The sequence below is a fragment of the Priapulus caudatus genome, unplaced genomic scaffold, assembly GCF_000485595.1.
Source record: "Priapulus caudatus unplaced genomic scaffold, Priapulus_caudatus-5.0.1 Scaffold917, whole genome shotgun sequence".
NCBI classification, from domain to species: Eukaryota; Metazoa; Priapulida; class Priapulimorpha; order Priapulimorphida; family Priapulidae; genus Priapulus; species Priapulus caudatus.
Genome location: NW_014577978.1, coordinates 58,108 through 71,439, shown reverse-complemented (window position 1 = coordinate 71,439; position 13,332 = coordinate 58,108). Strand labels below are relative to the sequence as shown.

At 39.7% G+C, this 13,332-nt stretch overlaps 2 protein-coding genes across 6 annotated transcripts; one reads left to right on the top strand and one right to left on the bottom strand.

Moving 5' to 3' along the window:
- Positions 1 to 306: 306 nt before the first annotated feature.
- LOC106814392 lies at positions 307 to 3,697 on the top strand. Its single transcript, XM_014818706.1, has 3 exons — positions 307 to 447; positions 955 to 1,037; positions 1,450 to 3,697. Exons 1-3 carry the CDS (start codon positions 395 to 397, stop codon positions 2,205 to 2,207), a joined length of 894 nt encoding a protein of 297 aa, XP_014674192.1. The 5' UTR covers positions 307 to 394; the 3' UTR covers positions 2,208 to 3,697.
- Positions 3,698 to 3,869: 172 nt separating this feature from the next.
- Positions 3,870 to 12,483, bottom strand: LOC106814393 (protein unc-50 homolog). Of its 5 annotated transcripts, none has more exons than XM_014818708.1 (9): positions 12,376 to 12,483; positions 7,506 to 7,629; positions 7,126 to 7,247; positions 6,812 to 6,877; positions 6,531 to 6,651; positions 5,591 to 5,730; positions 5,312 to 5,419; positions 4,659 to 4,823; positions 3,870 to 4,236 (listed from the first exon to the last, which is right to left on the bottom strand). In XM_014818708.1, exons 2-8 carry the CDS (start codon positions 7,616 to 7,618, stop codon positions 4,687 to 4,689), a joined length of 807 nt encoding a protein of 268 aa, XP_014674194.1. In that variant the 5' UTR covers positions 7,619 to 7,629; positions 12,376 to 12,483; the 3' UTR covers positions 3,870 to 4,236; positions 4,659 to 4,686. The 5 variants fall into 5 exon arrangements, with proteins under 5 accessions (XP_014674194.1, XP_014674197.1, XP_014674195.1 ...); XM_014818711.1 differs by having other exon boundaries at positions 4,696 to 4,823; XM_014818709.1 differs by having other exon boundaries at positions 12,380 to 12,483.
- Between the last annotated feature and the right edge of the window lie 849 nt (positions 12,484 to 13,332).

The following is a 13,332-nucleotide window of genomic DNA, read 5'->3' as shown; positions in this document are numbered from 1 at the left end:
CCATCCTTCCCTCCCACCCGCTCTCTCTCTCCCTCCCTCTTTTCCTCCTTCACTGCTTCCCTCCCGCCCGCCTGCCCCCTCTCTCCCTAGCTCGCTTTCTATCTCTTTCTCTCTCTCGCTCTCATTCTGTCTCTCTAGCTCTCACTCTGTCTCTCTAGCTCTTTTTTTCTCCCTCTCTGTTTAGCTCCCTCTATCGCTCCTTCCCTAATTCCCTCCCACTCTTCCTTTCTTTCTTTCCCTATCCCAATATGTCTGTGTGTTCAAACCATGGCCTGTAATATCACTGTCACTATATAAAGTGAATAGCTATTATATTATCACTTTGCTTGTTTCTTTGCAGGCTGTACATATAATTTCATAATTTCTATTAGTTTACTGGACTTGGTATTAAAAAATGAGTGCATACGAGGACTATGAAACTGTTTCCCGGTGTTACGATAAATTCAGGTAAGCACGCACGCACGCATATGTAAGACCACTATATATTATAATGCAAAAGGTATTGTATTTTGCTCTCTGGCTTCTTTTTCCCTCTAGTTCCCCTTCTAATAAGTATCCTATTAGTGTTCCTATATCTAATAAAAAACCAATCTGTTCATATCATTCTGTGTTATGTATATGATAATGATATTTATGCACATGATTTTGATACTTACGAGTGATGTGTTTAGAAGGAATTTGTATCATTGCAACAAATTCATGCCTAACTATAATAATATAATATCTCCCTCCCTTCATCTCTCTCTCTCTCTTTCTCTTTCGCTCTTTCTCTCTCTCTCTATGTATCTGTCTATTTATCTCCCTCCCTCCCTCCCGCCCACCATTCTCTGGCTTCTTTTCTCCTCTACTTGCCCTTCGAATAAGTATAATACTTAGATCCCATGCATGTAATCTAATTTGCTGTATTGACACTTAATGTCATGCATGCATTCATGCGTGCAATATATTTTTTAGGCATCCAATTGGAGCAGAAACTGAGCTAAGTGCACTATGTGCACTAGGAAAGCCATTACAAGAGCTCCACATTGCTGACATTGGTTAGTGTCTCGTTGATATAATCAGGAGATAATCCATACAATACTTTCAGAACTGTGCAAACCCCATGGCATTTTCTACATTCATTCACATGTATTACTGAGTTTATCTCAGTGTATCAGTGTGTTTTGTATATATTAAATTAAAAATGGATATATAGATGTACATTTTCCAATAATAATTTATTTAAAAGATGAAATGGTGACCTTATTGAAGGTAATATAGCTAAAAGGTGTCATCTCATGATATGCAACTATCTCTACTCGGTGATTATTGCGCTGGTTCTATGCAGAATCAACAAATCTACAATGATGTGAGAACCCATACAAATTCGTGAGAGCAAGGAAAGTGACCACAATTTTCAATACAATATTAATGTTCATATATAAACTATACATAATTTATGTTGTTCAGGTTGTGGCACAGGCAACTACACCAAGTATTTCCTGGACAATGGAGTTGGCAAGGTGTCCATATTTGATGCAAGTGAGGGAATGTTGAACTGCGCAAGGGTCAAGGTTGCCGACTACATTGCTGGTGGGCGCGTGCCACATTGCCAGCTATTGCAGCTTCCTAACAGTATACCAGGCAGCGCACAGTATGATGCTATCTTTATGAATTACGTTTTGCACCACTTCGGTTGTCCAGAGGATAACACTGCCACGGAGACGTTTCCAAAAGCCACAGCGGCCCTACGCAACGTCTACGAAGCTCTGAGAAAGGGGGGGTACTTCATTATGAGCACTTCTTTGCGACCACAGCGAGACCACTGTGTATGGTACCATGCTCTTATAGATGACTTAGACGACTTGTTCAAGGACCCAATCATGGACCTGGCATTTGGTGGAGAATACAACACAGTGGAGCGTGCATTGACAGCAATTGGGTTTTCAAGTATGAAGGCAATAGTTCCCCTTCATGAAATAGTGATGAAACCAGAGCATTATTACAATATGGATGCTGCATTTGACCCAGAATTTTTACTTTCGGATTCCACATTTACATTGGTAAGACAGCGAGATAAGGAGACTGGTGATAATGGTATCAAGACGTTCCATCAGAGGGTTCGTGCTTTAAAGGAGAGGAATGAGGCAGATGCATTCATGGAGAAGAGAGAGGTCTTGAGAAAAACGTATGGTTGTGCAACTGTCATTATTGCCCAAAAACCTTAGGCCACAAAAGCAAGTCAATTACGTTTCAAAAGATATACGTTCCACAAGTATATTTTGTGAGGTGGGCAATTGGAAACATTATTATAAAACCCTTGTGAGATTGAAAGTAACACATCTAGGTGGCTGCAAATCTATTATAATACAGCTAGGTCTGAAGTAATTTTAACTATGAATACACTGTTAACAATTCTTGAATAACAATCAGTGCAAAACATTCATTAGCTAATAGATTAATTTGTATGCCTTGTTACTGCAGGAATACTCTGACCTTGGTGCTATCACAAGTTATGAATGCGATGGGGTATATGATTACATTGTTGTACTAATGTGTAATGAATGGAATTTTTTTCAACATTATAGATTTACATAGCTTATTATTTTATTATATACACCACATGACTTCTGTACAAAGATTTCACCTATGCAGGCAATCTAGTTTGTATCTACATTATATACTACTAAACTTTACAATGCCTCATCAATAATGCAAATAATGTTGTAAGGTAATACGTTTCTGCTTATTTCATATTATTGGTCTTTCAACAAAGTACCATTGTTTGCTATCATAAAGCAAAGACATTTCAAAGCACAGATTAACAGTTTACTCCCTTGGTTTATCCACATTTTGGGACAACACTGCCTTTATCCTTTTGTTAGAAAATAATTTATACCACAGAAGACGAAGTATAGTTTTTGTTACAATGGTATAAATCTAAGATAATTAGAATTCCTTGTATAGATGATTTTTTCTGGTCATAATTCGGAGGTAACTATTTACATGCGTAACTGTCAATAACATTTTCTTGTATGCATTATATTATCACTGCCAGTTTAGCAAACAGTTGCTATATTTATTGAAATGCAAAAACTGGTTCCCCTGAAATCTATCAGTGTATCTAATCAAAGTAGTCCTATATATAAGCATTTTGTGCATAAAATTATTTCGTCATCAGATAGACTCAAGACAAAGGCTGCCTTGAGTTCAGACATTTACATCCCATTTTGGCCCAGAGGAACATTCACATGGTGTCTCCAGGGTGACTTGGCCTCTCCGCATATACAGTAAACACCCGCATAAAAGAACCAGTGATTTTCTGTTTCAGGCTGAAGTGGTTCTTATATACTAGGTGCTTTATTGGTCCAATTTCAGCCTGGAGGTTCTTAATCCACAGTTTCTTTTATGCAGGTGTTTACTCTATATATATATCTGTGTGTAGTTAGGGCATGGAACATAGCACATAAATTGGCCAAAAATTCTTATCAGTGTACCAAAATATATTAATGAAAGTTTGATTAATAAATAGTTATTTTCTGAATGCTACTTTACTGAAATTTTTGAGAAAAAAACGTTTTATTTTGCTGTTGCGCAAGGTATTATCACAGATAAGCCAGGTTTCACTAATTTACACCCTAGTGATGCTGTTGCTACACTGTCTTAGCATGCTAAGTAAATTTTGAATAAAACGACATGGCAGTTTGTTTATATTTTATCCATCAATCTACTAGGCTTGTTTGTTCGTACACACGGCATTTTTTGGGAAATCTTTATGTGGCAATCAAGAAATGGTAGTGCGCATACTATCATTTGTGACAGCTACTCTTCAGGGAAATGCAGTTTTAAATTGCCACACAAGGTGCAGTAACAACACTTGTAATAACAAATGACAGACAAATGTGTAAGATTTATCTTGACCTATTAGTTCCGACTATGACATTGATTGTACAAATCGTCACATTATCCTCCATCTGCAAATAATACAACTAATAATTAAACTTCTTTAGCGCGGTGAGTTTCGGAGTGCAATAGTATTTGGCCTCACGAAATTATAGGTAAACGAGTTATATTTTAGTAATGACCTTCCAGTTTTACAGGTTATTACACCAGCATGTGCATCAGGCGAGCACATGTACCAGGAAATGGCTCCCCCTGGTGTAGACGCTAGGGACTAGTGTGTGCATTAAACCCCTACGCCGAATGATTGTACATGGTACAACGTACCACGTCATCCCACAACCAGCATTGTCAGAGCTGCAAGAAGAGAAAATTAAGAATTATTAAAAATTACAAAAGAACTCGACTGTTAGCTACTCACTACACTACACACTACTAACAATCACGCATATTATCTAGTGTGCAAGTGTAAGGGTATTGTATTTCTGTTTAGTAAATATTAGAACTCCAAACACTAATATAAATTCAGTGCTACCTACATACATTGACTCAAATAAATTCAGTGCTGCCAGTGGACTAACCCCCTACTGTAGCATTTACTGTCAAAGCAGCTGCGGGGCCGCAGGGTTACGGAAACGGAGATAGGCACCGCCCTATGCGCCTATGTTCCACATAGGCGCGGGAAGGATTTAACTTTTAACTTACATTGACTATTGACGTTAATGTGCAGTGCATATCATACATGTTAACTATATTTCTGTAACCAGAAAGGTTAGTACCGTGCTATACTGTGACCATGCCATTAGGTCAGCCCACCCTGTATTCGTAGAAGTACATCAAGCCCTTGCTGATGTTCCAGCCAACCGCCAGGGTGATGACGTAGGCTATTACCAGCACACACGTGGGATAGAGTAGAACCTGCGTCTTGTGTAGCAAAGGTAATGCTGCAATAACAGCAGTAGATTATAGTACTGCCGACTACGAATTTTATGATGTAACACATATTTGACTTCAACCTTGTGCCGAGGTAAATATATATACGGATATCTCTCTGTACTTCTCCTGTTACCCTCTCTTTCTCTCCACCCCTCTCCCTCTCATTAATTTCTCCTCCCTCCCTTTGTCTACGCAAATATTGATGAGTAGAGAAAAAGCCATTACTATGGCCCCAGCCAAATAACCCATATCAAAAGCTGATAAATGTACAAATAATTGGAAAATGTGAAAAATATGTCCTACAGCTTCAGGAAATATACACCTTTTCTACAATGTGTAGTTTCCATAATCTACTACTGCAGTGATAATCTGTAACGTTTAGTTGACTAACCAGACAATACTGATCAGTTCTTCATTATACAAACTTAAAACAATTTTTTCAGTTAACTTGAACAATCCTACAGGGTATCGCATAGAATTTGTAAATACTACTCACCACTGTATCCTAGGAACGTGATATAGATGTAGTACCCAATTGCAATTAGCCACAAGGTATTTCCAAATAGTTTTGGAAGAAACCAGTCCGGTTCAACAGCTATAAAATCTGTAATTTTAATTGAATATATCTAAAAACAGGATACAAACAATCAATAAACCAAATGTTCACAGCTTAATTTCGCCACGTAAATGGACAAATTGATATGTCCTACTATGTGTGGTATACAAACATTTTAATGTTTAATAGCATGCCCAACAGTTTATATATTATACTTACGCTTTAGGAAAATCAACTGGAAAACATGCAAAATCATAAGCAATGGGAAGAATGCATTGAGGTGCACATCAAAGCAGTAACCCCACTCAACATCCTGGCCAGTGTGTGTTGGTCTTACAAGGTAGCGATTTGTCAGAAACCTAAAAAATAAATCAATTATTAATGTGCGCTCTCTCACTAACTAAGGCAAGCCTCCCATGCCCAGCATTTCACACAGGAATGGGCACATCCATCGCTAGTAACGAAAATGCGTGCATGCAAGTTAAAGCCGCACTATGCGCATCCAAACGCTAATTTCTCCAGTACTAGACTAGCAAATACTTTGTGTCATGCATGATCACGCTATCTTATGACAAAATAAACTCTAGTTGCTTCCATTTCACTGCGCATTTGCTTAAAACCCACAAGAAAGAGGTGAGAAAACTGGCATTCTGGCGCAAACGCCGACTGTTTGCCAAACAATTTAGCCTCGAAGTGGTGAGGTGACGTCACATGTTTTTATCTTTGCTACACCCGTACCGCTGTACCGCAGCACCGCTGTGCGGTTGCTTGGCAGGGCAACGCGAAAGTGTTAACAACATCGGAGAATTTGAACAACATTGGAGGTATTTTCAAATACTTTTTATAAGACAACGCGCTGTGAAATGGGAGGAACTAGAGTTTATTTTGTCATAAGGTAGTGTGATTATGCATGACACAAAGTATTTGCTAGTCTAGTACTGGAGAAATTAGCGTTTGGATGCGCATTGTGCGGCTTTAAGTAGTGGTGCAACGATTAATCGTAATACGATTGATTGCAATACACTGTCCACAATACAATTCACAATACAGCTTCACATGAGCATTGATGTGCAGTTACTGTATTCAGATAGATGATTGCTTATACATATGTATTGGAACCGATCAGATACAGATACACAGATACACAGGTTATACGTACCAGAATATACTTGCGATCATCAGGCCTACTCCAATGCAGTCAATAAATACAACCCACAACATGAACTTTACAAAACCAAAAAAGCCAAGCCGTAAGACAAGTGAGAAGCCAACTGATGAACCTGAAAAATGGAAGGTTTCATCAGCACAACATCAAAGACAACTTCGATACAGATACGTATATACATGATAGCATGAACGAACATATCTACAACATTGTATAGATATGTGGATGATGATATACTTAATGTTTTGATGCAAATAAAATAAAGAATTACTCACCAACAAGGCAGAGACTGAGAAGTACAAGAAATGCTGGGTCGTCTCTTGCATACTGGTCTTTTGTTTCTACACAAAACACATGCATGTTCATTACTTATATAATATTTCGTACAGCCATTATATTTACAACTGATCTTGCTACTAACAGCAACAATGTTTATAACCAGAACATTACAATATTAATTATTAAATGTTTAAATTTCCCATTAAGAATTCCTTCTTGAAATTTAATATTTTTTGAAGGAAAATGCATAATTCTTAATAACTATTCGTAAATACACAAACAAATGTACATTTAGTAAAGTTCAGTTTACGTTTTCTGTAGTTGAAGTTCCTATATACTTTTTGTGGAGCAATAACCAAATACAGCATCTGCCAAAAGGCGAATTCAAAGTCCATCTGACGAAATTTGATGAGCCTTCTTAAATACTTGTGTCTGCAAACATACACCCATCAATGAAATTATGTGTGCATACACATGAACATAAGGTGTATTTCATATTTTATAAATAATGCAAGATTGTGCAATATGTACCATATGTACAATGCTCAGTGTACATTAAAAAGCTGCACATGATCATTACATAATATCTCCTGATGTCCAGTTTGAATCAGTAATTATCTGTGCATTAGCCATGTAGTTGAACACACCTAATAATATAATCCAATATATACTACGCAAACGTTCACTTGCCTTTTATAAGTCGCAGATGATCTGCATGGATTGCAGCCTGGAACAGGAGAAGGCATCTGTGTTTGAGCATCCACATCTATGGGACTTGGCGGTGGGGATAACTTGGTATACATCGTGTTGTTCTCTGTCAAGGCAAAAATAGCTAGCTAAATACAATGATAAAATACTGCAATCCTACACCTTTCGTTATTCATTTAAGAGACATTACATGTTATATTAATACCAGATTAATTTTAATAGACAGTCCGAAAATAGCAGACCGAAATAAATATGCCATAACTTTATTACAACACCCGGTTCTTTTAAGAGTGGTAATGTAATGTCCGGTTCACTGTGGATATTTATGCACGATATACTGCTTGTTTATACACGAGTAATTATGGCGCGTTGCGTTCTGCAGCTGCTGCGTTGTACCTGCTTCCGAGCTCCAATATGAGCTCCGCCACACAGCTCCAAGACATGCCAGGGTGGTTTATGCAAGAATGATGTCACATACACGACTACGTACCTTCATTTATCAAAGGATAGAGGGGGTCCGTAGTGTCAAAATAAATTTCATTTATAAACAAGCAATTGCTTTCATTTATGTCATTGCCATGAAGTAGGAGTTTTCTACAGGAATTCACTAGAATTCTCTTGGTAAAGTAAGTTGTACACAACACAAGTGCAAGTTAAAACATGTGAATATTTGGCGATATATGCACTATTACACAGATACCAATATGTAGGCGGTTATTTGTGTATTGGTGGTGCGAAGGTGTGCTTTTATCATGCGTGCGGTAGGATTATATGTTCTAACGGAGCAGTTAAACGGCATTTATTAGGCTGAATTATTACGCGACAAGGCGTACACCAACTTCGGTAGTAAATACAATCTATATTCATTTATCAGCATGTTTTTATTGAAACAGCACTGGGCCGCGCGAAGTGCCTCACTGACACTAGCTCACAGACACAGTCACTGCCAACACAGTGCCCACTTGAAGCGTTTCAATAAAATATAATGCTAACTAAATACGAAATCTATTTACTACCAAATTCTTAATGTTTCTATACTCTCTTTCACCTATTATTGCTGACAGTTTCCTGTAAATTCCGTCCAAATCCTACATGCAACCATATACGCTGCCGCCGGCCATTGCTCTCGCGGCTCCACTGTTGCACGCTTACACTAATATATATAGCAGGTAGGAAAGCGGGATCGCAAAATTCGCTCGACGCTCGCTTGATTTCACACTTTCACAGCACGAATACACATCCAACAGCTGCCATCTTTGTTTCTATGTCAAGAACAGTGTTCACTTGTTATAAAAACATACTGTCGCTGTTCGTAACCGAGCTGTGTCACGCGAAATCACACAAAGACGCGAACCTTGCCCAGTAATGGAAATGGCTGCAAGGACAAAGGCTATATAGACTGGGACTCGCTCCCACCTCGATTGCCCATCGAGTGACTAAGCTAAGCCGAGAGGTGGGAGCGAGTGCCAGTCTATGGACTATAGGCGGCGCCCAGGCGGCGCACTGCTTTCCAACTCCCGTACAAGCCTCACGAATGAGGTCACGAAGAGCACCGATAGGTGTTTCCTGATTCTGACAGACATTTATTTTACTGTGGAAGGTTCGCGAACGCGAGAATTTCGTCAGTCTTTGTGTAATTTCGCGTGACACAGCTCAGTTACGAACAGAGACAGTATGTTTTTATAACAGGTGAACACTGTTCTTGACATAGAAACAAAGATGGCAGCTGTTGGATGTGTATTCGTGCTGTGAAAGTGTGAAATCAAGCGAGCGTAGAGCGAATTTTGCGATCCCGCTTTCCTACCTGCTATATATATTAGTGTAAGCATGCTACAGTGGAGCCGCGAGAGCAATGGCCGGCGGCAGCGTATATGGTCGCACGTAGGATTTGGATGGAATTTACAGGAAACTGTCGGCAATAATAGGTGAAAGAGAGTATAGAAACATTAAGAATTTGGTAGTAAATAGATTTCGTATTTAGTTAGCATTACATTTTAGGCAGTGGCTACGGGTACGGTAGCCGTATCTTAATGTCTCGAGGCTACGGGTACGGGAGTCCATTCGCTTTCATACTTAACAAGACAAAGATGGCGGCGGTGGCGCCAGATTTCGAAATAACGCCTTGGGAAATAAATTCACGATTTGAGTTTAGATGAGCTAGAACCATAACCCTAACCATAACCCTAACCATAACGCCAAAAAGGGGCTTCAACGAACGACGGCTACCGTACCTCCAGCCACTGCGTATATTTTCTTAAAACGCTTCAAGTCCCTGTGACTGCCAATGCCAGTGCCAGGCCAAGTGGCAGTGCCAGTGGCAGCGAGTCACTGAGTGATATCACCAGAATCAGAAGTGACTCACTCAGTGACTCATGAGTGCATGGCCTATACACCCGTTGACAGTTTAACACTGCGCATGCGCTTAGCCTAAGGTCAAAGGTCGGGAGGAGTTTCCGTCCCGGAAAGCGCGAGTAAAATGCGCGAACAATGGCGTTAACGTATAGTGTGAAGGGCTGCTCAAACGGATCGTATTGGCTTAAGAAAGACTTTTAGAGCATGCATTGACCATAATTTAAATGTATCAAGTGTCATATCACTCAGGTCATCCATTATCGGTGCTCTATTCCCTGCTACGTGCACTGTTCTTCGACACAAAGGTGAGCGACCTGCGTATGCAAGGCAGATAACGCATCGAGATAAACAATATGGCGGAGTTTACTCGCACATCCGGGCTCTCGCGGAGATGCGAAACTACTGGACCCGGTTCCACAGTCGTGGATTAACTTTAACTCTGAGTTAAGACTAACTCTGAGTTAAACTCACTAACTCTGAGTTAGTAAACTCCGAGTTAAATTTGGGTTTCATAAACATGGATTAAATCCTGAGTTAAGTAACTCAGAATTAAATGTTTTAACTCAGAGTTAGTATCCCATAATTCCACGTAGTTAGAACAGATGAACACGATAGACGCATGATAGACGCATAGACGATAAACGCATAGACGATAGACGCATGATAGACGCATGATAGACGCATAGACGATAGACACATGATAGACGCATAGACAATAGACGCATGATTGACGCACGAACATGGTAGAAGTACGGATGCCTGGATCAGCGTTGGTACGCCATCAATAGCCGACCAATGTGCACCAAACGTAAACAAACACCTATGTTCCAGCGGCAGCGGAAGATCGGACACGGGGCAGTGCTAGATAAACTAATTAGCTCTAGTACTAGTAGTACCCTAGAGCTAAACTAACCTTGTAGAAACTAGTCTAAAAGATTATACCGAAGACCAGGCTTTCAGATTTGAAAAGTACAGGAGGACTACTAATGACTCCCCTAGGACACAATAGGGGGTCTTTTCACGCTCCATAATCACACCCTTAAGAGGCATGATGGAGAGCTCCACTAAAAAATCACACCCTTAAGATGCATGATGGAGAGCTCCACTAAAAATCACACTTTAAAAGGGATGATGGAAAGCTCTCCGAGGGCTCTCCATCATGCCTCTTGGGTGTGATGATGGAATCATGACCAATCCTCAGTCTAGAGTGAAATCCAAAACGAAAATTGGGATGTCATGTCAATCTACTGATTATCATTCATCTTCACCTTCATTCATTCAATGGCTTCATCAGGATTACATCTTTTTCATCCACAACCCAACACTAGCACACAGGTTAATAAAAGAGTTGATCGGATGTAAAAATAAACTTGTTTTATTCATTCTAATTTTCATCCTTAGAGATTCTAATCCATGTACCTGCATATTTCAGCACAAAATATCATCACAATCCATCAACAAAACTAGCCAAATTACTTGTACGTAGTAGCCACGTATGTAGCCCTCCAGCCCTACAACTGTTTCACGTCGGCAGAAACACTTCTCGCCACGTATAGTAGAAAACGAGCAGGTAACTTGTGGCTACCGTATAGTACCTGTATTTGGATGCTGTTGTTTAGTTGTATTTATATATATATATAAACCAGAGGGTAGTAACCGACCTGTACCTCTGCCATACGTTCAGTTACTTACACACCACAAATTGTTGTGTGTGCTAACCTTTTTGTACCCCCCTACATTGAGAACTCTATGGACGCTATTTCAACATAATAGATATTTTGGTGCGCGATTTCAACCACTTTTATGAAGCGCGATGATGCGCGCCACCATGGCACAATTTCGGGTGCGCGGTGGAGCGCGAGCGCGATCGCGCCCCTTAAAAATGAGCCTGGAAGACTATCTATATTAAACTAAATCGAATCGTAGATCGAATGTAACTTGATTTTTAACCCTGAGTTAAGAGTTAATCCAGGTTCGAACCAGAGTTAATTTTAACTTTGAGTTAAGCATATTTAACTCAGAGTTAAAGTTAATCCACGACTGTGAAACGGAATTAACTCTGAGTTACTTTTAACTCTAAGTAGGAATTAACTCAGAGTTAAAAGTTAATCCACGACTGTGGAACCGGTCCTGGCGCAGAACATAGCGGAGAACTGTCAATGGGTGTAAAGCATGGGTATGGCCATGGGCATGGGGTCACAGGCACTTGAAGCGTTTCAACTGAAACACACGACGCCGCCATTGCGCGCACACTGACACATAAATATATACATACATAAAATATATACACATACACATATACATATACACACATAAATATATACATCTATATATTTATGTGTCAGTGTGCGCGCAATGGCGGCGGCGTGTGTTTACAGTTGAAACGCTTCAAGTGCCTGTGATGGGGCCGGGCCACGTCGTCGTCGTTACCGTCTACCGATATGTTAAATATCGAAGGTAATGTTGCCATTTGAACTGATGGCAATTAGACGTTACTTACATACATATGAGTATTCACAGTGTTCTTTCTTTCCTGCTTTAAAATATTATTATTAATCATCACCGAATATTACGTACACAACACAGTCCAGTGCAGTGTTGGCATTCAACATGTGGAAAACGTCATGATTATGTGCGTACTTTTCTACTGTGGCTGATAAATATAATTTACACTCAGTCGGTTTAATAGGTATATACATCTAATACTAAGTTTACGAATCTGAGGAAATATGTAAACCCCGTTTTGCTTAGAGACTGTAAATGTATGATTCTCACCGATCTATGAATGTAACACGTACCTAACCGTAACCGTTCCAGCCACTGTAAAATTTTACATCTAAACAAGAGAACATCAAAGAAACGCGTGGAACCATATTTGCGGTAAAACCAACATGTTGTTGTGTTCGTAGAATTGTAGTTTTTTGTTGTATTTACGCACACATGATGAGCATTGCTTTTGTCTGATAACTGATATTTTTCAAGGCTGCAGATAAATTAATTAAAATTTTGCGTTCTGATAGTCTGTATAGTTAATTAAGTACGCATACGACGGCATATTGAAATTCCATTGTCATGGTTGTGGAATTCGGTTACAGTCCTATAGACCGAAGGTCGATAGACCGAAGCCCGATAGACCGTAGGTTTATTCGAATACGCAGTGGTTACACGTCTGGAATTGGTCGCCTAGCCTTCAGGCTACGCATCGGCACATCCACTGATGCCGTATTCGAACGTGAATATGCCGCACATCCACCGATGCCACTATAAACCATATATATGCCCTAACGGTAACCTAGCTCTAGTAACTGTAGACGAATAATTCTGTCCCATATAACTTTTTTATATTTTGGTGAGCACAGGCACTTTGAAGCGTTTCAACTGTAAACACACGCCCGCCATGCGCGCACACTGACACATAAATTATAGCAAGTGAGAAAGCGTGCGCCAGGAATTCGCG

Bases quoted from the DNA above. Each gene is read 5' to 3' on its own strand.
- LOC106814393 (XM_014818708.1), bottom strand. From the start codon at position 7,618: ATGTATACCAAGTTATCCCCACCGCCAAGTCCCATAGATGTGGATGCT. The intron at 5,731-6,530 runs GTACGTATAACC...TTTATTTTTTAG, and splicing joins ATGATCGCAAGTATATTCTG to GTTTCTGACAAATCGCTACC. The intron at 4,824-5,311 runs GTGAGTAGTATT...CTGTTATTGCAG, and splicing joins CACGTTCCTAGGATACAGTG to CATTACCTTTGCTACACAAG.
- LOC106814392 (XM_014818706.1), top strand. From the start codon at position 395: ATGAGTGCATACGAGGACTATGAAACTGTTTCCCGGTGTTACGATAAA. The intron at 448-954 runs GTAAGCACGCAC...TATATTTTTTAG, and splicing joins CGGTGTTACGATAAATTCAG to GCATCCAATTGGAGCAGAAA. The intron at 1,038-1,449 runs GTTAGTGTCTCG...TATGTTGTTCAG, and splicing joins GCTCCACATTGCTGACATTG to GTTGTGGCACAGGCAACTAC.